The following is a 27752-nucleotide window of genomic DNA, read 5'->3' on the forward strand; positions in this document are numbered from 1 at the left end:
GCTTCTGGTACAGGCCCTTGTAATATCACGCATCGACTGGTGCAATTCCCTCCTAGCAGGCCTCCCTGCGTGTACATTGCAGATGCAGATGATCCAGAATGCCGCAGCACGTCTGGTCTTTAACCAGCCCAAAACAGCACACGTCACCCAGCTGTTAATCTCGCTTCACTGGCTTCCAGTGGCAGCTCGAAATCAGATACAAAGCTCTTCTTCTGGCTTACAAAACATTGAACAGCTCCTTCCTACCTGGGGTCCCTCATCCAGGTCTACTCTCCCTCTCGCCCACAATGCTCTGCTTGTGAAGTTTGAAGTATATTGTTGCAGCAACGAATTGTGGTTTGTTGGCTTGTTGATTACCCCCCCCCCCCCCCCCCCCCCCAAAAAAAAAATAAAATAAAATAAAATAAAATAAAAATAAAAATAAAAATAAAATAAAATAAAAAAATGAAATAAAATAAATAAATAAATAAATGAATAAATAAATAAATAAATAAATAAAAATAAAATAAAATAAAAATAAAATAAAATAAAATAGAATAAAATAAAAATAAAAAATCCTGCACTTAATAGCAGCACCTGCAGCCAAATAACTTGTAGCACTGTTGCCGCACTAACTAGGTTTTTACTTTTGTCAAAATTCTTCCTTGTGTTGTACGTCGCTTTGGACAAAAGCATCTGCTAAATGAAACTGTAATCTGTAATGAAACTGATTAAGTTTGTTCAAGTTTTATTTGACGTCTCAACACAGAAGTTGCCTGGAAGTGATGTCAGATAACAAACAGCCGATAGAAAGTTTCTAGTTCCAGTCTGTCAAGCTTAATATTTGTATTTTTAAATAATGTGTGGCAGAAAAAAAGGCTCAAAATATTGGAACTGTCACGCAAAGCCGCTGCAAACCCTCACAGGGCCTGATTTCTGAACCCCTGTCTCAACACAAACCCAGAAAGTTGTAATTTGTGTTCTGACATTTTGCATAGGAAGTAAGGTCACATCTGATTGTTTCTGTTGCTTCTTCTGTTCCTCTGCAGATTATTTAGTCTTATTTATCTGCTAAACAAATCCAAAGTGTTTGAGTTGAGTCTCTGGATTTACAGTGAGCTCTGTGACCGAACTGCAGGTCAGGACAGCGTGCAGCCTGCCCTTTAAGACCAGAGTCTTTGTCCTCATACTAATCCTCTGTAAGGCCACTGAGTCCGATCCAAACCACAAACTGCTCTGTTAATCCTGGCCTCCACCCAACACAGGCGTCCCATACTCAGAGATTCACATGCAACTCCAGAGCTGCAGGAAACAGAGATCTTTGTGCTGGGTTTGACTTCCCAGCGTGTAATCCTTTAAAAGTAGAAGTTTGCGTGTCTGCAGTGTGGATCAAACAGTGTTTAAGAGAGTTGTATGTTGATCTGATACGCCTCTATAGCTGACACAGGTGTGGTGAGACTCATGCTTTAACAATAACTCTTCACCCCTTCTGTCTCACGTGCAGAGAGATCCACCCTGACGGTCTCCCCCATGCCTACACCATCATTCTGATGTTCCGCCTCCTCCCTGACTCCCCCAACCAGGCCTTCGACATCTGGCAGGTGTCAAACAAAGACAACAAGCCAGAGACAGGCGTCACCATCGACCGTAAATATCTTTTTGTACCCACTCATTGCGACATAAGAGCCCTGGCACACTCTCACCTAGCAGCTGTGCCTCATTGTGTCGTATCTGCTCATGAAAGAGGGTCGTAACAAGACGGCTGGACATTCCTGCTGCTTCAATCTCGGTCGATAACTGGGCCGACTTCTTCTGACCACAAAGACCTTATGTCATCAGGAGCTCAGCTGGATCTCATAAAGTCTCAGTTTCAGCCTGTCAGCAGGACTTCAATAGAAATACTCGGCTCGTTCTGGTTCTTGGGTAATGTTCTTGTGGGGTCAAATTCTCCAGAGGCAGAAAACAGCTCCGCATTATCAGAAGAATCGTCTCATATTTTGGGAAATACGCTCATTTACTTTCTGGCAGGGAGATGAAGGAAAGGTTGAGAAGCCAAAAGGTAACTTGCCAACAGTTCCCTCCTGTTTTGCCTGTTTCATGCTAAGCTAAGCTAAGCTAAGCTAACAGCCTCCTGGCTGCAGCTTGTTCTCGAGCACACAGCATTATCAGACATCTCATCTTCCTCCCTGTCAGAGAGGGTGTTTCCTAAAAGTGTCAGACTTTTCCCGAGACCCAGATTTAAGGAGCAGGGATATTCAAGTGAAACTCTGACACCGTGAGAGCTTTCTGTTTGCTCTTTTTACAAAAACCTTTGACCTCAGTATTTGTAACTCTGGTTTCTCCGCTCAGCTTCCAGTCAGACCGTTTCCTTCTACAACAAGGATGAGCGTGGCGAGATCCAGAGGGCAACATTTGACAATGATCTGGTCAAGAAGATCTTCCATGGAAGTTTCCATAAGGTAAAAAAGAAAGGGTCTGCATGCACAAAGTTTTATCTCATACTCACTTTTACCATTTCATCAACAAAGATTTCCTCATCATTAAATCTCATTTGGCACAATGATGAGGTCAGAGTTCATATGTTCATAGGTCAGACCAAAGGTCACACCTCATGCTGTGTTTCTCCAGGTTTGGAGCCTGGAGTATGATAACTGTATCACACGATACACTAAGTTTTGACTCACTCTGTATTTGAAAGGAATTAATCCTTCCTGCTGATCCACTCTGTTCTCTGTTCACTTGCATGTTTCTCTAATCCTCGATAAGTTTCATCATGTCTACATAATCCAATGTCATATGTTAAACCTACCTTCAGGTTAAGGTTTCTACCCTTTGGGAGTTATTGGTTGCCTACAGCCATTTAAACACAAATAACTCTTTTTAAAAAAACAGAATAAATGAAAAATGGCTAGGGCTTCCCCGAGCTGTTCATTTTTGCTGCTGCTCCATGTGTCACTGTTTTGATCTGGATGCATGTAGACAGGCATAACCCTGTTTTCTCAAGCATGTAAACAGGTAATTACCTCCCCCAAGAAGGTTATGTTTTTGGGAGAGCTTGTCTGTCTGTTTGTTTGTCTAAACAACCAAGGGGCAACATCCGGTTAGTAAAAATGAAGCCTATGTGGAAGTGCTAAAAGTCGCTGTTTGTTGAGAATCCACTTGAGGCTGGCTGGAGAAAGACCAGAAGTCATGTACACACACAGCCATAAAAACAGACTTTTACAGCATTAAAAAGCGTTTTTACAGCCTGGCTCAAAAAACAGGCTCAGGTCAAGTGACCGCCAGGCGCCCTGTAGCTGCTCAAAGAAAAACTCACAGCCGGCGTCATAGCGAACGTGGCTGCATTCGCAGATTGGCTTCATTTCACAGTTTCAGAAACAGACAGGTGACGTCACAGATGCTTTGTCCATGTTTACAGTCTATGTGAACAACATAACTCAAAAAAATAACAAACAGATCTTGATGAAATTTTAAGGAAATGTTCAAAATGGGATAAGAAAGAAGTGATTACATTTTGGAGGTGATCTGGATCACCGTCTGGATCCAGGACTTTTTTAAAGAATTCTTTATCATTGTGAGATAGGGCCGTTTTCACCTACAATCCAGATCCTGACAATATTCTGGGTATATTAAGATCTGGAATATTAAATATGTACTGGGCCATCATAATTTTCAACACTGTCAGGTAACAAATTATTGTACAAATCTGCAACTAACACCAAATTGTTTCAGACAGTCTGCTGAAAGGGAGTATAACATTAAAGTAGGACTTAAGTGTTGCATGACAATCCCAATATGCTTGGTGAAGGTCTGCGCTCTCTGAGTGCTTTTCTAGTTCCAAATATTTCAGAAACCGGAATATTCACCTTACTTAACCTTTACCTTGACTGCCTGTAAACTGACCCCTACCCAGCATTAGACCTTTTCCAGGTAACTGACTATTAAGATCGACCAGAGGTCAGAAGGATCTGATGATGCTACAGTAGGCTTGCATGGTTGATGTAGAACATTTAAGACACTTTTTCTGCTTTATTGTGCATATTGATAATATCAGTGTCAGTGATTTCTGGGGTCAGCTCTGCAGTGACCACCGCTTCTCTGACAAACTTTATTTTTAGCATCAAGTTTAAGTAAACAGTTAGTGTGGAAGATTTTCAACTTCAGTCGTATGTAAGTTTAAGAAAAAAGAGCAAAACGTGTCCTTGATTGAGTTATATAACACGTTTGAGGCGTGACAGCAGCTTGACACATCAATAAACTCTCTGTGCTTTGTTCTCTGTGGACGTCCCGAGGTTATACAGAAACTTTGGATGCCTGAGATTCCAAATGTGTTGTATATTAAAGTCAGAGCATGCAGCTACAGACGTGTTCCTGAAATGGACAAGTGCTTAGACAACCAGATGGTCCTCTGCAGAACTGTGCTTCATTTTCATTCATTAGGTACAGTTTAAAGGCTGTAACAGACACATCTGCATCCTCAGATCATCAGCAGACGGTCAGGATCATACTGAACGAGTTTGGTGGAGCAATGGATAATTATGTCTCTGATTTATGGAGTTAAACTCTGAAGAAATCTTTCTGAGAAGATCGTCTTTTTGTGTTCTGCAAGATGAGGCTTGACATTTATTTGAAAATGTTAAATACAAGAGAGAACGTTTTTCCTGGACTGTAGTTGAAGTCAAAGTTGTGCGTCCACCTGTCTGACAATGAACTGCTGCTGAGGTGGCGCTGACAGCTCTGCAAAAACATGACAGCGTTTTCAGGAGGATCTCTGAGCTCCCCTGAAAGCAGATGGACCGTTCCTCTGTCCCTGATGGGACGCTCGCCTGGAAAATGTTTGGTCACTGCTTTCTCATTAAACAATTACATCAGTGCGGCCAAGGAGCTCCAGCAGGGGAGTGGAGCTTCTCCTCCATCTCTCTCTCCTTCTCTGGGCTCGGCAGGAGTTCTGGACAGCAGGAGCGCGGTTCCCTCTGGTAGCTGACCTCAGGCGAATTCCTGGTGCTCTGCGGTTTACCTCCCAGCATGCCTCTGCCCTCTGCGAGATGTCAGCCGGCAGGTTTTAGAGTCTGTCTCTCATGAACGATGTGTAATAACAGAGACCGTCAGTTATTTAAATGAGTTTCTGTAGCAAGATGACAGCTGCCCCCTGATAACAGCACTCCTCTGAGCGGCTCTAGCCAGGATTTATTCCTCGCTCCGGGTTTCTCCCCTCAGGTGGGAGCACGGAGGCAGCGCTGGAATGTGAATACGGACATTTGAGTGAAGTTTGTCTTTAATAAGGGACGTGAATGTGACGGTGTCAGGATGATGGTTGAGCAAAAGAGGAGTTAGATGTAGCTGGTTATTTGTTATCCTCAGGGAGGAGAAAGCAGATTTGATCCCCGTGGGGAAGTTCAGAGGTCAGAGGTCACAGTTGGCCGCTGCAGGGCGGACATGTGCACGTCATGAACCTTTGACTTCTTCTTTTTTTTTGCACTTGAATCCAGTTGCGTTATTAAAAGCGGGTAAAGATTTAAAAGGCTGTTGAAGCTCTGGTTTGAGGTTGATGTCGGCACTTTGAGGAAACAAACATGATTTGAAAAAACGGCGATGTCTGGGGCTCATGTTGTAGATGAAAGATGTTCGGCTCTGCCACATCCTCACATCCTCATTTCTGACTTCTCTAATCCCTGCTGCTTTTGCCAACCAGCTTCAGTTTCATCCTCCTGCAGATGTGTTTTACAACAATAAATCAGTCAAACCCAGATACCTTAAGAGTCTCTGTGGCCTGTCGGGACAAAACAAGGATTAAAGTCTGATCCCCCTTCAGAGCTTTGGACAGTCAACGCTGCTGCCAGTGACTCTGCTGTCAACAGTGTCTGAAACAGGAAATAAAGATGCTGCGACTGATGGGAACAGCTTGGACACTTTGGATCAAATGTATCCTCAGAGACTCTGAATTTATTCTTGTTAGTTTAAACCCAGTGGAAAAAGATTGTGAATCAAATTCAGGAAGAGAAGCTCAAAAAGATATGATACAAAGTTTCTGGGAGCTTCAAATATGAATGAGGCTCTGTAGTCAGCTGTGCTTTTATTTTGGTGGGATCAGAACCAGTAATAACTGACAGAATCTTCCAGAGATATGGAGACTACAGATGAATACATCAGCTCATGTTTTCAGGTATTAGTTTCCTTTAAATCTCTCAGGATTCTTCCATGGAGAATAAAAGCAGAGTCTCTGAAAAATCAGCGCTGTTATCAGACACTGATCCCTTAAACTCCTGGCAAAGTGTTGACAGCGACATGCTGAATCCTCACCTCCAGCTTCGACTTATTGGAAGCGTACAATAAAAACGTGAAACATGCTGCTTCCTCCCTTGGACGTCTCAGTGTTTCCAGCGTAGTCTCTTCTTTCTATTCAAACATGAATCTGCATTTCCGTGGTCGCCCGCTGACCACAAGCAGCTAAACTCTGCTGCCACAGCTGCCAGAGGCCACAGCCCGTGGCTGGTCCGTGGCTTTGTAAAGCAACGTTTTCCCTCGGCTTGACTGGACCTAAGTTGTTATAAAGGTTCACCACAAAATGACATCATGAAGAGATGTGGCAAGGGAGATCTGACTAAGGAGAAACACTGCCACCGCTGCCTCTGTTATTTACGGGTTAGGAGTCAAAGATTTCCAAACACGCTTTCCAACAAGAGGGGGGAAAAGAATTCAGGAGGATTTGGCTACAAGATCACCAAGAATTTCCAGCTGAAACTGTGTATTTTGGGGAGTAGGGAGGAATCTCTGAGCAGTGGTAGAGCTGAAGAGTTTATTCAGGAGAGGTTAGGTTTGTTTACACCGCCAGCTGCTGTCAGGTGAGTGGTACAGGGTCATTTACACTGTGTGGCTGAGTTGTTTTGAAAATATGTCACAACATCCATTTTGACTGTCTGAAATTTGGTATAAATTTAGGTTTGGGGAATAAATTCACTCCTAAGAACGTCCCTACTTGGGAGGAATGTTTCTGATTGGTGGAGGAGTCACAGTGTTTTTCTGTCCACAATAAGATGACCCCCAGCTGTGATGGACTTGGTTTAGTAACTCCTTTAAATAGTGGTCTTCTTTGAGTCCGATAGTGTGAATGCGTCTCTTGGGACTTTCAGCTGAACAATGTCAGTCCAGTTTACAACATCTGTTCAAACACATAAGAAGTCCTGGGATGGCATCCTATTTTAGTTTGATATACCTATATAAACGTGTCATTATCTCCTTATCAGATCAGTTTTTAATGATGATCTAAAGCTGTTTGAGAAGGATGGATCTCGATCAAAGTCCTCCGTCAATGGGCTTCTTTTGAAACTCAAGCATGGCTCCATCTCTGCCGTCTTCATGCTTTAGACAGGGAAATATTCAGTCTGCTGTTTCGTTGCTCGAAGCTGTTCGGAACTTTTAGAAACGGCTTGGACCTGCTATGGATGGCTTTGTCTCCTGAGCTCTTCTTACAAGAGTCAACAAATCCATCTGCATTGAATTAAAGCAGAATCAGAACCAGCACAGGCTGAACATCCTCCATGCTTACAGGCTAACTGCTCCAAAGCATAGACTGCATAAAACATGGACATGGCCCCCGCGACGTCACCTGTCTGTTCTTGACACTTGAAATGAAGCCAATCTGCAGACACAGCCACATTTGATATGATGCCTGCTAAAAGTTTACTTTCAAATAGCTACAGGGCGCCCATCCGTCACTTGACTTGAGCTGTGTCTCTGATTGGACAATCAAATGTTCCTAATAACTTCTAAACCGCCGAGTCAGAAAAATGTACTCACCCAAGCTGTTTTTTGAACCAGGCTATAAATATGCTTTTTAATGCCGTAAAAGTCTGTTTTTATGGCTGGGTGTGTATGTGACTTCCCGTCACAATCCTCAAGCAGATTCTTGATGAACAGCAACATTTAGCACTTCTGCATGGGCTTCATTTTAACTAATTGGATGCTGCCCCTTGCTCCAAGGGCCTTCATTATTGTTTTACTGCCCTCTACTGGTCTGGTGCTGTTTCCCAACATCACCTGGTCTTTGGCCTGGCAGTCAGACGAACAATAGGCCACAGGAACTATTTAGTTCTGGAGAAAGTTTTAACTGGAGCTAAAAATTCCTGGACTCTCTTGTCCCAGTGCAGCTATTGCTCCTCAGAAAGTTCTTGCAGTACAAAAGGGTTTTAAGTACGACTTCTTTTTTAAAAAACATGATAGATTGTGGAAAGTGTTGGTACCTTCACTGATACTAGCTGTTGGTTTGATCAGGCTTACATTACAGCCTTTGCGGTCTGTTTTATGGATTAAAGAAAAGGAATCTACTGCGTAAATTTTGCTACTTTTTTGCATAGATATTAAACACGAAAATGACACGTGGAAGGAGTAAGGGAACCAGAAACTATATGTGTTTTGGGTGAAGGGCTAAAAATGTTGCAGAAGTTGTAGTCGTTGTTATTAGGACAACAATGTGAAGAAAATCTGTTGGAACAGAAAGGGTTTGATGTCAAAGCTCCATATGATTTTGTACATGAAATGAGAACCAATCCTCGTTTATTCTCTGAGTTTCATTCCAGCAGTGTTTGAAGAAACAGAGCCACAGAGCAGACGGTGGAGTAGGTCCACCCTCTGAGGACACACTCTGCGTAACCTAATAATGTTCAGGCCATCAGGATGAAAACCAGACACAAGACTTGGTCTCAGAACAAAGAATGTGCCAATAAAATCTGTCCCTCTTCTTCCCCTTTCCTCTCTGAAGCTCCACATCCTGGTCTCATCGACCGGCGTCAAGCTCAACATCGACTGCCAAGAAGTGGCTGAGAAGGAGATCAAGGCCGCTGGGAACACATCCAGTGACGGCTACCAGGTCCTGGGCAAGATGTCCAAAGCCATCGGGTCCAAGGGAGAGTCAGCAACTGTAAGTCAGCTGTGGCTCTGCAGCGTTCACACCAACAGAGAGGGAGGGAGAGGAAGAGTCAGGTTAAAGCCTGCAAAGGGTTAGGGATTTGTAGTTTTAAAGTGTAGTTTTTAAAAAAGTCTAACAGCAGTCACATTTGTTATGTAGTGTCAGTGACTTTGCATGTTTTAACTGATATACAGACTGTTTAAGAGTACTTTAGATTCATAACAATAATATATAATACGAGGATAGGATAACACAAAATAACATGTTTTTTTCCTTTCATTCATTTATGAAGCCAGTTCTTTAAATGTGGTTTGAAAAGTCACAGTTTGCGCAGTCTAACTGAAGCATGAGCTCATGTTTAAGCTGAACTTAGATCTGTGTTATATAACCTCCTCTGTTAGCTTAAGGCAAAGCACTGTCATGCATTAAACATGACAAACTGAACATACACATGAAGATACACTGCATGTTAGAATCTCAACATATCTGCAATCTGAGCCGCTTCCTGTGCTCCCCGGGGCTGATGGGACTCGTCTGATGGGACTCGGCTGTTCTGTCTCTGTGTTTGTCTTCTGGGAGCTGTGAGGGCGGATCAGAGACACATGTACCACAACACCATTTACATGCTTTTTCTTTCCTCCTCTTTCCTCTTTCCTCTCCACAGTTCCAGCTCCAGATGTTTGATATTGTCTGCAGCTTGGGATGGACCAGCAGGGACAGATGTTGTGACCTCCCATCTACAGTAAGGAAATCTCCCCCTTTGTGAAACGCACACACACGCACCACACCGACTTCAAAATAAAACACAAGTGAAAACTCATAAGACATGGGGTGAATCTTGAAGTGGCATCCCAAAGCATTAAATGAGCTTGGAGTAGAGAAGAGGAGCGATGAGGAAGGAGACAGGAGCTCTGGCTTCATAGAAGTCTTTCCACTGACAGACACGCCCCTGTATGGGAATACACTCGCTGCTGTGGCTCAGATTTCTGCGAAACATCACATCACTGAAGCTTAATGAGAGAAAAAAGATGGAGCTGAAAACAGTCAGAAAAAGGTAATAAAACTGAGATTAAAAAGTGTTTAATGTGAATTTTTTTCACAGCTGTGTGAAAGCAAAAAGTGTAGTCAGAATATCTCTGGAGGTGAAGAAGTCAAAGTGTGTCTGTTTTCTGCATGCAGAGCAGCTCTTAATTCTTAAGCATGCTTTACAATCTCCTCCGCTGTGAGCAAATGTTTGTTTTCACATCCTGGGATCTTTGAAATAACCGTCCGAACACCTGCTTTCTGCGATAATCTGAAACCTTTAAGGAGACGTTCAGCTGCAGTAAAGAGAGGAAGTAATTACAGCCTGATGAGTGTGTGTTTCTCTCTCACACCCAGCTGCAGGTCCACACAGCCCACGTTGTGTCCTTGGGTTCCTGTATTTTCTCAGATCAGAGAGCGGTTTAATCAGAATCAGAACCGGCTCCAATCAAAGGCAGAATAAACAGGCTGAATATGATACACAGGAAGAGAGGAGCAGATCTGTCAGCTCGCAGAGAGACAGGGCTCGGTGAGGTGTAACACAAAACATGACTGCAGCTTTAAAGAGCAGCCTGGAGTCTTACCACAGAGTCTGGAGTCATCTCCAACAGCCTGAGAAGAGACCTGTGGGTCTACAGCTGACAGTCTGGTTTATTACGTAAGGAGTAATGTGAAGTGAGTTCATCTTGGCTGGAATCAAAAGAGGCTCTTATTGATGAATCTGATGCAGAAGTTTCTATACATAAGCCAAACACAGCATAAGCATGATGAGGTGTTAAACAATCTGGTGGCTAAAAACGATCTTCATTCAAATAACACTTCATAGTTCAGCTGGACCAACCCACAGCATTTATGTCGAATTATGGTAGAAAAGAATTACATCTCTGTCCTGGAGCAACAGAGGTAGAGACAGATGAAGCTGTGTCAAAAAGAATAATAAAAACCATGACTGGTGAAATGTAATCTACCGTCAAAACTATTAACTTTGGTATATTTCATCCTTTTTTGTCAATCAAATATACAAAATAAGAGTTCAATTTCATATAAAACCATACAAACAAAAACCATTTGACCTGTTTCATGCTTATTTGTTGCCCCCAGACCAGAGTCCTGCACTGGGTCGGGTACCCGCGGGTATCCAACGGGAACCTGCAAAAACAGCTGATTTGCGGGTGGTTTTTAAACACTTTTTTTTTCCCGGGTTCGGATCTGGGTGGAAAAAAATAACATGCAGATTTTAGTGTGACACGTCAAAACTATATAAAATAATAATAAATACAATAAAATAAAAACGTAAGTTGTAAGCTGGTGGTAAGGCTGTGACCATAGAGCCACACTATCCAGTTCTTGTAATACATCCATGGTTGTGACATGATCACAGCTCGTACCTGCTGAGCGTCGCTTAAGTCTGGACAGAAAGTAAGTCTACTATTACACATGTAAAGGTCCATTTAAGAGATTAAAAGTTTAAAAGCATTCAACGTAAAAAAACAAGTGATTTTACAGTTGTATGTGAGAAGATCACAGAGGGTTGATGATGGAGCTGAAGTCAGGCATCTGAACTATGGCGATATACCGTTCAATTTTCAGACAATATGACCCAAAATAATTACTTTAAATAAGGTTAAGGGGCGGGCTGCGGGTCGTGTTTCAACGGGTCGGATCGGGTTGCGGTACCAATCAGGCTGATGTGCGGGTTTGCGGTTTGGGTGCGGCTTTATACGTCCCCGGGTCGGGACGGGGCGGATCTTGAAAATTGGACCCGTGCACAAATCGAGCAACTTTTTCTGGAGTTTGGGGGACTTTGACGTGAAAGCACGTATTGATCTTACTCCCTTTCAACGAGTAGTGGGTGCTGCCATGGACTCCTCCCTGTTACAAACTTAGACTGTATACAGAATGGACAGCGTGGCTCCACCATTTACCATTGTACCATTTTGAAGCCAAAATACACCCCTCACAGGCACAGTCATTGAAGCAGTTGTGCAGCCAGAGTCTGCCCAGTAGAGACTGTGAGGGATTCTGGGAGAATCTGAGTGGAGCTAGGTGACAAAAATATTATTATTTTTTTTCCTTTTGAGAGTCTAATCACTTCTTGACTCTACGTCCCGACATATTTTACAACCGCCTAAAAAATGCACAAGAACTGCAGCTTTCGATCATCAGGTGACTTAAAACCTTGTTTTTATCCTTGTATAACTAATGAAAACAAAACTTTTAAGATCTGTGCGTGTTTGACCAATCAGAGTCACACTGATTAGTCAAATGTTTAGATCACCTAAAGCTAAGTAATCCTGATTCAAACCACAAGATCCAGCTCATAGAAAACAATAGCAATAGCAATAACAGCAATATTAGGTGATTTAAGACATCCAAGATCAGATTCTAGGCCGGTATGATCCTCTGCTCACCCAAATCAGGGGCACTACGGCGGTCTTCAAAGACAAAAAGCCTCTGTGATAAATGATGAGTCTGATGCTCAATAATCCCCAATCCCCAAAACTTAAAAAAGGAAAGAAAAAACATCTCTGTTCTTTTTCTTCCAAACAGAAGTTGAGTTTCTTCAGGACAAGAGATTCTCAGGCTTCTTACTGGAAACAAAAAAACACGTTGCAGAAACACAGCAGTGTGGATCAAAGTTCACTCTTGCATCTCCTCCTCGTGATGAATAATTCTGACAGAGCTCCTGATCTCTACCCAGCGCCTGAACATCTTCGAACCAAACCAAACCAAACCAAACCAAACCAAACCAGACCAAACCTCATCCTCAGAGGACAGAAACCTTCTGACTCAGGGTGGAAGAGAAATGCAGTTTCTGCTCCAACACGTTCACCTCTCTGAACCCCGCAGCCTGCACTGATCTTAAAGAAAAAGAGGTTCCATCTTTCTTCATCCCTCATCACATCTACTCTCATGAAAGTTAAATTCTGCTGTTTTTCAAGAGCTCCGCACGACTACGAAGAGAGGAACATTTGTTTTCAGGCAGGGAAATATTTGGGCACCAGCAACAGCTCAGCTATTCTCAGTTTAGGTCCAGGCCGTAGTTTAGTGGCTGGCCTTTCTCAATGTGAAGTTTTCTCACTTCAGTCCCTGCAGAGATCTCCAGAGACCCTGGAACAGAAAAAGCTTTGTCTGCTGCTGCTGGAGGATCCAACAGATTGTGAACTGGATTCAACTCTGGAGGATTATTATCTCAATTGCTGCAGAGTGAGGACAGCTGCTTGATTGGACGGCTGTGATGATGAATATCTAATAATGATCCAACTGAGGCGAGCTGAGTGGACTCAGTGGAAATATACACCCACAAACACCAGGAGCTTTACATCCAGGACAAACAAACCCTGAACATACATGGACACAAGCCCACAGAGGACTTGTTTTCACGTTTTAAACAATAGCTCTACATTACTACAAAGAAATACGTCACCCCATCGCTTTGCATCCTGGGAAGAGTTTAACAAAGAGAAACTGTTAAAAAGAAAAAAATCAGTAATCTTTGACAAAAGTCACTTCTTTAGTATAGTGGGTGATGGTGCTCATGGGAAACAGAGGCTGTTTTTCAAACCCCCTACTACATACTATGTGTAAATGTAGTATATAGAAGGCACTGCAAACTGCCTATTGTAGTATAGTATAAAACTGGAGTTCCAGCTGCTGATTTTTGTTTTTTAACTTTAATTTTCTTTTACTTTATTTCTTTTTTTTTTTAACTTTATTAAAAAAAAAAACATTAAACAAACTACGGGTAGATTGTGACATTTTGGTTATTTTGTTCATCATACCACAACAGAAACATCATATTTGATTTATAATCTTAAACCAAAAGTTATATCATTTATTTTAAAAAATTATGAAGGGATTGACTTTTTATTTCTACAGCTGATGGAAAAAAACATTTTTGTATAATCCACGTATCAAAAAAGGTAATTATTGGTTTATATGGGCTTCAATGAATTTGTAGACGTAAACACCTCTTTTTCAACTAGAAGTGACACAATTTACCGTAGTTGCTGTCTCATCATTTCACTTCTATCTCACTTAAATGTTGTTGTATTGTAGTTATAACGCTGAATAATTCCAGTAGATGGCGGTAATTAACAGAAACCTGCCACCCGAATTGACAAACAGCGTTAGCCTTGAGCATTGTGGGAAACAGTATGCCAGGTAGACTGGTCCGTTGCATACTGAGAAATTTCCCTGGATCAGCAGGAGATGTGGGGATTGTTGGCATACTGTAGATCATGCAAGTTTTCGCATACTGCCCACTATATACTGAATTTCAGCCAAAATAGTAGGCACTGCCAATGTAGTAGGCAGTTTGGAAAATAGCCCCCATCTTTATCCCAGAAAAACACTACTGATTCTGACCACAGGGGGCACTGCAATCACCAAAGAGATCGTCCACGCAGAGACTTAAAACTCCATATCACCTTATGATAGGTGCAGAAAACTGGAGTTAAACACAAGCAAGAAATCATCGAGATGCCAAATGACCAGACATTTCAAACTTCTCCAGGATGAACAATGTTAATGAACCTCTGAGCAACATTTACCTCAAAGGACAATTCTGCAAATATTATAGTCAGTTTTATCCAGATGGTTGATCTATATTTGTTCTTTTTCTCATTTGAGGGAATTCGTCAATCATCAGAATAATACCCCCAATAATACGCCTGAGTTTTGTCTCTTGTTCAAATGGTTGTGGAGTTACTGTGATTTAAAGAGCCTTTGTAAAATTGGAACACAATGCTTTGTTGGGTTTTAAAGGTTTCAAGAAAATCATATCTATCAAGAAATTATTCAACTACACTGCAAAAAACTGAAATCTAATCAAGTGTTTTTGTCTTATTTTAAGTAAAAATAGTCTTACTACACTTGATATAAGCCACATTCAACTTGCTCAAGTTGTTTAAAGACAAAAATGAGGTCTAAATCGCTTGTAATGAGTCAAAAAATCTGCCAATGGCACAAGAAAAATTTGCTCAAAATTTGCTTGAAACTAGAATAATGTCCTGATAAAAAAAAACTTTTCTCTTGTTCCATTGGCAGATTTCTTTAACTTGTTACAAGCAATTTAGAACTCATTTTAGTCTTTAAATAACTTGAAATAAGACATTTTTCAGGACTTAAAAAAAGACAAAAACACTTTTTAAGATTTCAGCTTTTGCAGTGCAGCTCAGGAACAGCTCCTACCCCCCTTTGGCTTGAAAAAGCAATCCCTCCTTTGCCAGACATTTACAGTCCTGTGGTTTTTCTTTCATAAGTCTTTATTTCATCATCATTGAGCTGCAATCTCTGAACCAGAAACGTCCCTCCTCCTCCTCCTTCTTTTACTGAATCCCCAGACAGCTGTCAGTCTGCCCACACATCAGTCTGTCTGCTCTAACTGTAATCCAGAGAAGAGTTTCTGTCCTCCTCACATCTGGACTGACGGGACAAAGAAAAGAGATGATCATGAGCGCTCAGAGACAGCCTGATGATGCTCTTTAAGTTTCATCTCAGAGGACGCTCAGTTTAACGTTACATCAACATGTGTTAGTACTTTATGTTAACTGTGGCTTTAAGGCTTTCATACGTCACCTCCACTCAGTGAAACTTGATGATCTTTTGTGTGTATGACTCAGTTTATTCCCACACTCAGTGACACTGTATTCTCATTTCCTTTTCCAACAGAGAGACGAGCTGAAGTGTCCATCCCTTCCAAACTCCTGCACCTGCATCTCTGAGGCCAACGGGCAGCCAGGTCCTCAGGGACCAGTGGTACGTGAGACTCACCTGAAGACCCAGTCCTTGACTTTAGATGTTTTTATGCCTATACTCTTGATGTTTTTACCCAGGGTGATGCTCATTTTTTCAAGTTGGTTTTCTCTCCAAAGCCTCTCTACCTGCTCTGATGGCATCACTTTTACTCAAACGCAGCAATGCTGACTCTTTTCTGATCCCAAACAGCTCACACGGTCACTATACCCTCACAATAAAACTCTGACAGCTTAGTTTAATGTTGGAGATTTGGACAAGAAGGGAACAGAATTTATGCACATGAAATGCCATCGAAACGTCCATAAAAGCGTCACTCATTTCAAAGGTTTTCCAACGTGCTTTCAGTCTCACGCTGTACTCCACTATGTTTCCACTGTGGTCTGTAATGAAAGTTAAAGCCTCACCTTGTCAGGTAATTTACGGTTATTTTATACTTTATGTTGAACATGGAGATTATACACCCTTAAGCACATTAACCATGGGAAACTTTTCTGTAATGCCTCATAAAAGCTTTTAAGAGCGTTTAGAAGGTAGAGTGAGGAGCTGCGTGCCGAGGTTTGAGCTGTCTGACAGGAAACAGAGATAAGCTCACTCTGATACGTAAAGTGAAGAAAACACATTGTTGTGAGATCTGTGTTTGTTGTGTTAACTTGAAGTTTGTTGTTCCCCTTCAGGGTGCCCCCGGCAGCAAAGGCCCTCGAGGTGAAAGAGGAGAGACCGGTTCTGCTGTGAGTACCCTTCACCGTAATCTTTAACCTCATGAGAGTTTCCTTTGAGCTCCAATCGATGAAAACAAAGATTGTTGAAAGTGTAAAAGCTTTGAGGAGGGCGTCACATCTGACTCCACTTACTGAACCAGTGTTTTCCTCCCTGATACGTGGAGGAAGAGGAGGTTTGGGTCGGACGCCTGCAGCAGCATTCCTCCTCTCCTGTTGGTGTTTTCCAGCAGTGTTAGAGCGCAGTGATATGAGCAGATATCAGAATTGGACTCCTCCTGTGTTTAAACTTCTCTTATCTGACCTCTCTGTGTTTATCAGGGACCCATCGGCCCGCGGGGAGAGAACGGACCACCTGGGCCCATGGGTCTGCCAGGTCCTCAAGGACCCATCGGCCTGTCAATCCCTGGAGAGGCTGTGAGTCCAGAAACACACACACAATCATCGCTGCATTCTTAGAAACTAAACATTACTCCCAGCATGCCACGGCACTCCTCAGGATTAATTTAAGGATTTATTCTGAAGGAAATTTATAAGCTGGGGAGTTTTTGTGGCTCAGGTTCACATTCTTTTAAGTCTGAGGGGAAAAAGTGATACCAGAGAGATCTGAGACAGGAACATCACTGAGCGTTCACAAATCAACGTTTGGAGGAGTTACACCTGATTAACTGAGACTTTCTCCACTTCAGTCTCAGACAGGATCACACTGGACAGACCGTAGAGGGGACTTTAAACTACAAACCATTAAACAGAAGAATAGGAATGTGATAGAAGATCTCTAGCCAGAGATTAAGACAAACAACAAATGTTTCCAAACAGAGCATGATAACTTCAAACACAACCAACATAAAACACATTTATAACCCTTTCTTTTCAAATTTAAAGCTGTAATGAGAAGATTAAGATGCTGTTTTTAACTCTGAGTAAGGTCAAGGTTAGGGTTAAGTCATGATCACTATTAATTTAACATGTGGTGTACCACAAGGCTCTGTTTTAGGACCTGTATTTCTTTTTATATCACTATTTTACATCACTTTCCATTCAAATTTACTTTTTGTTTTCCCTTTCGTTTGCTGATGACTTCAACATGAGTTGATCACACAGTGATTAACAAACACTCGTAAATAATACAAATGGGGGATCAGTTAGAGCTGCCAGATGGTAAAAACTTAATAATAGCAAAACTTCATCGTATTAGAAGGTAGTTGCAGGAAGTTTTCGATTGATTCTGAAAGAGTGTCAATTAATGAGAATAAAAATCTAATCTGTAAAAAAGAGAAACTATTCATAAAAAATTATAGATTATCAGAAAACTTTAAAATTTCATCAATGTAACTTATTTATTCACCTTAAATCCCTCTGTTTCATCTTTATTTGACTTATAGAAATATTGTAGGGTAAATACTTGCTCAAGACCTTATCAATTGCAGAAGTATTTTGTCAGACTGGAAACTTTGTCAGACTTAACACACAATATTTAAGGATAAAAACCAGGCCTGAACTGCTCACCAAACCTGCCATAGGGTAAGATACATCTACTTGTTTCCTGTATTCAGACATTATTTTTATTATTTAAGAAAACTAAACAAGTCTATTTTCATACCTTGCAGGGAAATTATTAAAGCAATCGGTGTCATTTTGTCTTTCAACATCTTAAAATAAGACATTTTTCTGGACTGTCAGGTGAATGTGGCTCATATTCAGTCTTATTAAGCAATTTGGCTGAAAGTAAAACATAAAGACTCGCTTGGATTTTAGATTTTGCAGTTAAATAAGATGTGCTAGCAGGATTTTTCATCATTCTGTAGCATCAGTTGTTTAAAAGAGATTCAGTTCCCAACTGAGGCTCAAATATCTTCAACCTGTGATTACAAACCTGCCGGCCAGAACACAAAGTATGGTGAATATTTAGATCGTACCTCTACCTACCTGAGATTTAAAAAGGTGAAAAATGAACAGTAACAGAGCCAGTTTAGGGTCTCAGGCTCTACTTTTTGTCTTTTTATAACACAGCATGATGCTTGTTTTGTAAGTCATGGTCTCATTTAGAGTCAAACTGGTAAAAAATCAGACTGTAGCCTCTCTAAACCTGCTGCTTCTCTATCCACCCTCCTCTTCTCCGAAAGAAGGAATGGAGTGAGCTCATTTCCATGTCTTACAGCAGAGAGATGTCTCTACATTTTAATCTGTGTATGTTGGATGAACTTAAACCCCTAATTCTCCTAAATGTCATGTCACTGATCTCACGTTTGTGTTCTGCCTCCAGGGCCGCCCTGGACCAAAGGGAGATGCCGGAGACTCTGGCTTACCTGGACAGAAAGTAAGTGCAGCTCCGGCTTTAACTGAAGTATTCCTGGACTTTAAACAGGAAGTGGGGATAACTCACAGCTTGACTACTAGTCTGGCGTCAGGCCGGCCTCAGATGGTCCTCCAGCTGGGGAGGATTCAGTGAGGGGAGAGGGAGGACTGGATCTCTGCTGCAGCTTTATGAAAATTACTTTTAAATTAAAGTTCTGAAGAAAAGGAGCCAAGAACAAGTCAGAGAGATTAACAACTCTGTGTTCGAGTCAGACGATAAACCCTCGACTTCACAGTAAAATGTTTTATCTGGGAGGAAACACAAAGCCTTGGTCCAACCTGAGACATCGAGGGTTTGGAAGGAAGACCTGACACTGGACTCGTTGGGTCACTGACGAAGCTGAGAGTCATCTAGAGATCTCTGAACAGGATGAAACTGTCTGTTTGAAATATTTGAGACCTTTACCAGGTAGTGTTTGATTTCTTCCAGAAACTAGACTCTGAGAGTTTTACGAGCTGGTAAGAGAAGAACGTTTTCTCTGCTTCAAAAACTTTATTACACTGAATGATAAAATAGTCCATCAGAAACACGCAGAGACAGATTCCTTGAAGGTGACTGCTGTTTTCCAGCTCATAAAGGTCAGATCCTGTTAAAATTATCGGTCAAAGATCAGTGAAGACTGGAAGATGCTGCCTTTGCCTTCTTTCAGGGTTTCTAAGAGGATCAGTTCTCCTTTACCTCCTGCAGGTTTTTAGATTTATACTGCACAAAATTTCCAGAAGCAGAAACCCATTTAGTTGAGTTTCGTCATGTTTGTTATGGGTTAATGTGATCAGTACAGCCTGAGACACACACACACAGGAGACCATAAGTTAGTGTCCTGATATTGCCCCATAACTGAACTCTGAGGGCGACAGTTGATAATTTGTAGCCTCCGGTGCAGCCAGAAGATTTCTGGGAAAATTACGAAGGAAGATTTCTTTTTCCAGGAAGTGAAGGCTTCTTTTTCTGTCACAGTCTGAGAACAAAGTGCAGACACAAGATTGAAGAGAAAGCACGTCAAACAGGATGTTATCAGTGTTCAGATGAAACTGTTGGTTTAGAGTTGATAAAATGCTCAGTCCTACAACAAACATGTCTGTTACTTCATGCCAACACTATGTTTAGTTGCTGTTTGTCTTTCTAAAGTCACAACAAAGTAGATGTGTGGGAAAATATTGGTACGGCAATATATCGCGATACTTTGACCTGTGATAAACTCTTAATATTGATATTTTTTGTTAAAATAAAAATTCATATTTTAGGTAAGTTGACAGTACAATAAGTCTTGTACACCTCCACTGCGGTAGATGGCGCCAAAGAGCTACTCTGCCAAATGTTTTACATGGTTTGAAATTTTACTCCTAAACTTGATGATGTGGGTTTTGATGCCATAATCATTCATATTTTCTCTGTAGTCTTGGGTCAGTAAGTTTAAAATCATTTAAAGTTTAATTTTTACAGTGTAATAGACTGATAGAATAATAATCATAGTCATGTTTTGCGCAGTACAAGATTTTTTTTAAGTAACATTGGTTACACCAAGTGACATTTATCAGTTTCACCAACTGACCACGTTTTTCACTTGATCATTTCTTTGCAACATTAGTTTAATGTCACAGTAGTTTAAGTGACAAACTTGACACACTTTATGTTTTTAAGTTAAGTGTATGTATGAAATAACCTAACACACCAGAAGGACAGTTTCACATATCTGCCAAAGAAATATTTCACTAGTCCATCTGGGTAGCAGCTCGTCGGATTTGTTTTCAGAGGCGGGACCTTCAGAAAAATCAGCAGCTGGTGATCGGACAACCGTTCTGATTGACACACTCACCACAGACCAATCCGCATCAAGCCATGGTATGACGTAACTTACGTGCGCCGCTGCTGAGAAACAATAGATGAACAACTACAGAAACAAGAGAAACTGCTGTGATACTAGCGCTAGACGACTGCTGCTGTTTTTGTAAAGTTTTGTAAAGGAACGCTGACGAGTACGAAAGTCTGCTGACGTCACGTCTGCTCGTCACTTCCGCTGCTCCCGCCTCCCCTCCCTGATTGGGCCGGTTAGCATTTGGCTAAGTGAATTTTTGAACTAGTTAGTTACTTAGCTTAGTTGGTCAATAAAGCCTGGCAAGATGGATCTGCAGGATTTCAGAAACTGAATCAGGCAGGTCCATCTGCTCTGCAAGGCTGTGTATGAAACACTCCACCTGACTTTCTTTATTTTAACCATAATGAAATAGAAAAGTTGTTTTTAATCAAATAGTTAACTGTGTAGAATATCGCAACATATCACAATTTTGTGATATCATGATATATTAGTGTATCATGACCCAAGTATTGTGATGTGTATCATGAAGTTCTTGCCAATACTCACCCCTACAACAAAGATCTTAGTTTTTTAAAAGATGTTTAAACTCTTCATCTTTCTGTCTCTCCATCTTAAACTTACTTTCTTTCTCACCTCAAACAACCTCCGCCAAAAATTTAAGTCACCTCACTCCACTTGTTATGGTCTACCTGGCCTCTCCAGGAGCACTCTGAACAAACTGAAGTGATGGAAACCAGGAAACGTTTCTCAGATCGATGCAGACTCTGGGGTCTGAGTGAGGGGGGCTTGTTCATCTCTTAATCCAGATGACACTGAGTGTTTGTTACAAGTGGATGTTGTTGGTAGAGGCGAGCTGCAGGCTGCAGGTGACCGTGTTGCAGCAGATGCTACAGCAACATGCATTTAATGACTAGCAGACCAAGTTGGTTTCTAATGGCCAATAAAAGCGATCTGGAATATATTATGTTGCCTGTAAATCTGATGCCAAGGCATCAAAGAGTGGAGAGGCAGAGAGTGACGGCAGTAAAAGCAGACTTTCTGAGAGAGTTAGAAAAAGAAATTTACTGTTCAACCCAAAGCCAATCTCAGCTTCTTCTCTGAAAAAATGACCTTGAACTGAGCCATCATTCAGAGCCCGTTTCTGACTGGTTCTCTGTGTGTCTGCAGGGTTCACCTGGACCTTCTGGTCCTTCAGGCCCCATCGGACCAGCTGGACCGAGAGTGAGTACCAACAGGCTATCTTCAAAGGCACCATGCTCTGAGAAAAACTGAACCAGATCTGCTCATGTGAGAGGAATTCAGACCTAATCTTTACTTTTCAGGGCCCTCAAGGAAAGGATGGACCAGCTGGACCCAGAGGCCCCGCAGGGCCCATGGTAGGTGATAGTTTGTCAGCTTGAGCCTGTGTAGACACCAAACTGAAGTCTTCCTGCCTCCTCTGAACTTTGAGTGGCTGCTCTTCCTTTCAGGGACCTGCAGGAGCTCCTGGAGTGCCAGGTGCTGCAGGAAAACCTGGAAACCCTGGAGACACCGGATCCCCTGTGAGTGTCCGTGAAAGACACCTAAAACTCTGCGTTTGAACATTTACAAAGTGCTCTAACTGTGGGACTGTTTCTGCTCTCTGCAGGGTGCCACCGGTCCCAAGGGAGACAAAGGAGAGAGAGTGAGTCCGTCTGAATTTGCTCTTCCAAAAAATAAAGTTCAAATATTTTCTGTTTGGTTTATTTACAACTTACAAAAAAAAACGGATTTTGATGGTGCAGTTTCCTGTCCGAGAGATTTCAAAGAATCAGATTTTGACGGTTTTATGATGAGTATGGAGAGGTTTAGGGTTAGACCTAGACCACATCTAACCACAGCTCAGGAGCTGCAGGAAAATCCTTCATGTTGAATCTTTGTGTGTGCAGGGAGACTTCGCTCCTCAGAACATGATGCGATCCATCGCCAGACAAGTGTGTGAGCAGATAGTGAGCTGTGAGTGATCTTCTTCATCCTCTCCATCCTTTAACTTTGACACTAAAGACTCTGCAGCGAGTCTGACACCCTGTGCTCATCCTCCTCATCCTCTGCTCTCACAGCTCAAATGACTCGAGTCAACACGTTACTGAACCAGATTCCCAATGGCCAGTACCGCAGCAACAACCCAGGTCCTCCAGGACCTGCTGGACCACCTGGGAGACAGGGACCCCGCGGAGAGCCAGGCGCTGCAGGAAGGAACGGTTTCCCAGGAAATCCAGGTTTACCCGGGCAGCAGGGAGAGAGAGGTACGAAATGTTTTTAACAGTGAGAGAAGTGCTGTAGGGAAAAGAAACTGAAACTCAACTATGGTCACAGATATGAGGTGCTGTAGAAAAAATATTTAAACCTCCTAATATATTAATACTTACTCATCAAAGTTATGTATTAATAGTTCCCTCTGGAACTACTGTAAACATACTAAATCATTCTAAAGACTGAGACTTTAGGTCAACTGTGACTTCATGTTTTCTTTTCATGATGCATCTTTTGACTGATGTGACTCATATTCTAGAGCAAGCCGTAGTCGAGAAATTACATGGTTAAATATTGTAAAATCCTGGTTAACACTTGATGTTTTACAGACTGCTAAAGTCCAGAGACCAAACATTAAAAACGCACTGGTCCTGTTTGTTTTTCCCTCAGGTCTTCAGGGAGAGAAAGGAGATCGAGGACCGCCAGGAATTGGACAGAAAGGATCAAGAGGACCCCCTGGTATGTTTCCTAGCTGTACTTTAAACATGACACACACACACTGCTCCGAAACATTGTTCGGTTTCACCAGGGAGACAGAAATTCAGACTGAAATGTTCAGAAATCTAAAGATGCTCAAACTGCTTATAATGTTGGAGGAAAGGATTTCCATGAACATGTGGGGAAGGAAATGACATAAAAGTTGAACAATATCAAGCTGCCACTGTCCAGAAAGCAGCTTTTCTTCACTGTTTAAATCACAGGGTTGAATTAACCCAATGATCATCTTAAAGAGGGCAAGCCTGTGAGTAGTCACTGATACAGTAGTCTGAAGCTGGTGTTCTGTCAAAAAAATGTTACCTAAAAGTGATGCTCCCTGGGAGCATGACTTGATATACTTCTTCTGAAATAGTCAGAGCTCCTCTTATTCTCACAGGATGTGGATGTGTTTTGTAATAATACAGGAAGAAAAAAATCTTAGTTAGACTTCTGTGAGGTTTGAATAATTGGAAACTGAACTTAAGCCTTAGTCATGGTTTCAGCCAGAGGGAACATTTTTTGTCTCAACACCTTCAGCAAAAAAAAAAGAAATAAAAAAAAATCATGAAGTCATCCTCACAGATCAGTCCAGTCCAGCTGTAATCCAGCACCAGGACTACAGTTGAGCCACAAATCTGGGTCCAGAAAGTCTGAGAGATGGTGGAAGAATCAGAAACCAGTTTTTTGGAGCTATTAGGGCCAATTAGTGGAGGAGTCAGAGGAGCTACAATTTCTACAGTTCTACAGTTTCATTTAGCAGACGCTTGTCCAAAGTGACGTACAGAGCGTTCATTTAGCTGAGCAAGAAACAGGGACCAGGCCTTTCTGTGATTTCTAATGTTTTCAGCTGGATTAGGAGCTCGATGACACCAATCCTGAACTATCTGTGATAGAGGGTTGATTTCCCAGACAGAATCCCTCTGTCATCAGTTCAGTTTATCACATCAATCAGAGAGAATCTGAGAAAACTGACAGCTCTGGAAAATATAAGTCAGAGCAGAATCCTTTTGACAGATGAATCAAATCAAACATTTTCTCTTGAATTATTTAATTTTAGAAAATTCTTCCGACTCAGTTGTTTCCTTGAATATAAACGACAAAAAGACTTGTGGTATAAAGGTTTCAGCTGGGTAACTCTGAGGGATCCACTCCTCAAACTTTCAGTTTTTAAGTTTTGGGGTCAACAGAAAACACTCCTTTGAGTTGAAATTCAGCTTTCAGCACATTAAAAAAAAAAAAACTCGAGGTTCACTTCATTGTGTCCTTGTGATCCAGACTGAATCAGTCTCTTGTGGTTTCTCTCCAGGTCCACCAGGTGAGAGCAGAACAGGAGCTCCAGGCCCCTCAGGCTCTGCTGGGGCTCGTGGTCCTCCTGGACGTGCAGGATACGCAGGAATCCGCGGACCCCCCGGACCTCCTGGATACTGTGACTCCTCTCAGTGTGTCGGTATTCCCTACAACGGGCAAGGATACGGAGGTACGAACAATCAGTGAGAGAAATTAGACTGTTAGCTGCTACATGTTGCTAATATCAGGTGGTGGGTAATGTGGGATCTTTAAACTCTTTAAACTGAAGTGAACGCTCCAACATTTTGAGGGTAGATATAGTGTGGATGTAGTTTGTGGATTGACTCAGGCTGAAGAAGTAAAAGTGCTAAAAAGATAAAATCTACACGTTCCTCAGAGTGTTGGACTGTTCCTCTCTCTCATAATGAATGCATGTGTAGAATCTGATTGCTGTAGTGACTAATCATACCGTAGAAAGTTGATTTAATCTCCTGCTCTGACTGAACTGACCCGCTCCGTCCTCTTTGGCCTGTTTCAGGTTCACCGTAGTAAACTTTGTATGCCGCCTGCGCTGCTTTCACTGACTTCCTGAACAAACAAAAGTCCTGTAACTGAAACACTCGCTCACACACTCATGAGCTGTTTAAAGGATTCACACCAAAGGAAACCATTAACACCACCAGCAAAGAGGGAAACCAGTACTAACATCGACTCACAGCCCTGTAGAACAAAAAGCCCACGAGCAGCCTCAGCAGCCGCCGCCGCAGCTGATCGCACCGACCCGTTTAGGGGCCTGTTTGCATCTTGACGCCAAAGACCAAACAAAGAAAGGTTCAGTGGAGCAGCATGCACCAAACAACAACAACAAACAACCCAAACAAATACTAACAAAGGTGGAAACAAGTGCACCAGCAGCAACACCAGCGGCACCAAGTGTTAAAAGCATTTCTGTGGAGGTGACGCGTGTAAATAAACTCCTCTGAGTGCCTGTAAATGATGTTTGAATCCAGTTAGTTTTTAACATCTGTACTTATTAAAGCTTGTGCCTTGCAAACAACAACCTGCTGCTTGCTGAATGCCAACAGAAACGCCTCTTTTTTTTATCTCCTGCCCCCGTGTTTGAAGCTGTTTGAACCGCTCAGGGCCAACCCCTCCCACGAGGCTTCGATCTGATCTGCCACTTCAACAAAAACATGATCTGTCTCTTCCTGTTTGACTTCCCTTTACTAACAGAGCAACCCCAAATAAGCTTCCCCACAGAGATTTATGCTTTATTTTATGTGACATATGTTTGAGAAAAGATAAAAGCATGGAAGTGTTCAGTAGGGGGCGTGTTAAGCGGAAGTTTAGCATTAGCATCAAAAATGCTAAGAGCTGCGGGTAGATCAGGAGATTTTGACGACTTAAGGGGTAAAATTTACTCAACTGTGAGACTGAACATCAAGATCCATCCAGTTTAAGGGAAATAAAGAATAAGCAATGACAAAAAAAAATTATTTGAGTTGTTTGGGGACCTTACAAGCACAAGTGAGAGGATTGGCTGGAGAGGAGGAAAATTTCACAATTTTTGTGACACGCCCCCGTCAGACAGAAAGAGAATATTTGAACACTTTTGTTGATAAATATCGTAGAGAATTCTCCCACTTACGGCCCCAACACTATCTCCGAGCAGGCCGTTCCCCTCTTGACTCCGACACCCAAGTAGTCCCCGTCCCAGAGGAGGAGGATGTGTTGCTAAACCGGCGCCGAAAGAGATCACTATCAAGACAGGATAGGCTAACGTCATAAGACGAGCCGCGCTCTCCTTCTCTGCTTTTGTTTTCTTGTTCATCCTGTGTTCATTGTTGGATTTCTGCACATTACTCACTTCAACAACACGGGGTTTGACACCTCGCTTTTATTGGAAAATCCTCTGAAATGCTTTGAAACGTGTGTGAATATTCTTGTTTTCTGGAAAGTGACGGGTTTGGAAGGAGGAGGGCAAGGGTTCAAGGGTGACTGACGTATAAACATTTCGAGAAATGAATTCATACTCCATGAAATAACCTGTGAGCTTTCTGTTTTCACCTGTGGCTTTTGCTTGTAACATATTTGCATTGAGTTTGTCTGAACTGGCAGTGTTGAACAGTGCATTGATGTCAGAGGGTAAAAAAGGTGGATAAAGAGATAGAAAGAGATAAGAAAGGCGTTTTGTCACAGCTCATCCACTATGTTCATTATAACCGTCTCACTCAGCCTTTCTTTAGGATCAGTTATCACAGCTTCATTTTGTATCTTAGTATTTATCAGTTTTACTTTATTCCATCACAGCTAACTTTAACAAAAACGTGGAATTGCATGTCTGTGGTGTATATTTACAACATGTTTTTTTTTTGTTCCTTTTCTTTTGGTTTTAATCAGAATATAGTTGTTGTTGTTGTTCAATCTTGTCATTTCTCTCAGTATCAGAAGCAGTCAGACTTTGGAGATGGTGTCGCTGCTTCATGTTTGAGCTGCAGATTGTGAATTCCACAGCCTTATTTTCTTATTTATTTCTGAAAACAGAAGAGGCATTTTTCAATAAAACTACTGAAAATTTACCCCGCTGTGGTTTCTGTCTCTTATTCTGTCTCTCAGAGGAGGCCTGCACGCTGAGGGAGGGTAAATAAAGGAGGCGCACAGAGTTTTGAGTTCACACCACAGCAGAGTGAAGGAGAAACTAGAGTGGGGCCTGCAACCTTTACTACTAAAATATTTGAATAATCATAATCACATTGAATAACTAAAAGAGCACTCAGAGAGCACAGACCTCTGCCAAGTATGTTGTGATTGCCACTCAACACCTAAGTCCTACTTTAATGTTATACTCTCTTTCAACAGACTGTCTGCAACAATTTGATAATTTGATACCTTACAGTGTTGAAAATTATGATGACCCAGTACATATTTCATATTCCAGATCCAAGTATCCAGAAAATTGCCAGGACCTGGATCATACTTTTACATCTGTCAGAAATTATGGTGACCTTGTCTTGTTTTGCAAAGCAATCCAACCGTTTATCATGGCGTTGTATACACATATGGTGAAAACAGCCCTATCCCACAATGATAAAGAATACTTAGAAAAAGTCCAGAATCCAGACGGTGATCTGGATCACCTCCAAAATTTAATCAATTCTT

General features: G+C 41.8%; 1 protein-coding gene across 2 annotated transcripts in view; it reads left to right on the forward strand.

The window, feature by feature from the left end:
* The window catches only part of col12a1b (collagen, type XII, alpha 1b), a 150022-nt gene extending 122884 nt beyond the window's left edge, over positions 1 to 27138 (forward strand). For both annotated transcript variants that reach the window (XM_074684633.1, XM_074684632.1), the window contains 17 exons: positions 1484 to 1626; positions 2329 to 2438; positions 8738 to 8896; positions 9549 to 9626; positions 15581 to 15667; positions 16342 to 16395; positions 16705 to 16800; positions 18650 to 18703; positions 21726 to 21779; positions 21881 to 21934; positions 22028 to 22099; positions 22186 to 22221; positions 22466 to 22532; positions 22637 to 22822; positions 23220 to 23288; positions 24613 to 24783; positions 26266 to 27138. In XM_074684633.1, coding sequence (XP_074540734.1) covers positions 1484 to 1626; positions 2329 to 2438; positions 8738 to 8896; positions 9549 to 9626; positions 15581 to 15667; positions 16342 to 16395; positions 16705 to 16800; positions 18650 to 18703; positions 21726 to 21779; positions 21881 to 21934; positions 22028 to 22099; positions 22186 to 22221; positions 22466 to 22532; positions 22637 to 22822; positions 23220 to 23288; positions 24613 to 24783; positions 26266 to 26381 — 1606 coding nt within the window. In that variant the 3' untranslated portion in view covers positions 26382 to 27138. The remainder of the gene's footprint in view (positions 1 to 1483; positions 1627 to 2328; positions 2439 to 8737; positions 8897 to 9548; positions 9627 to 15580; positions 15668 to 16341; positions 16396 to 16704; positions 16801 to 18649; positions 18704 to 21725; positions 21780 to 21880; positions 21935 to 22027; positions 22100 to 22185; positions 22222 to 22465; positions 22533 to 22636; positions 22823 to 23219; positions 23289 to 24612; positions 24784 to 26265) is intronic.
* Positions 27139 to 27752: the final 614 nt, after the last annotated feature.

This window comes from Halichoeres trimaculatus, unplaced genomic scaffold, assembly GCF_033239565.1.
Source record: "Halichoeres trimaculatus isolate MK-OKI-2021-1 unplaced genomic scaffold, fHalTri1.1 fHalTri1_scaffold_13, whole genome shotgun sequence".
Classification (NCBI taxonomy): domain Eukaryota; kingdom Metazoa; phylum Chordata; class Actinopteri; order Labriformes; family Labridae; genus Halichoeres; species Halichoeres trimaculatus.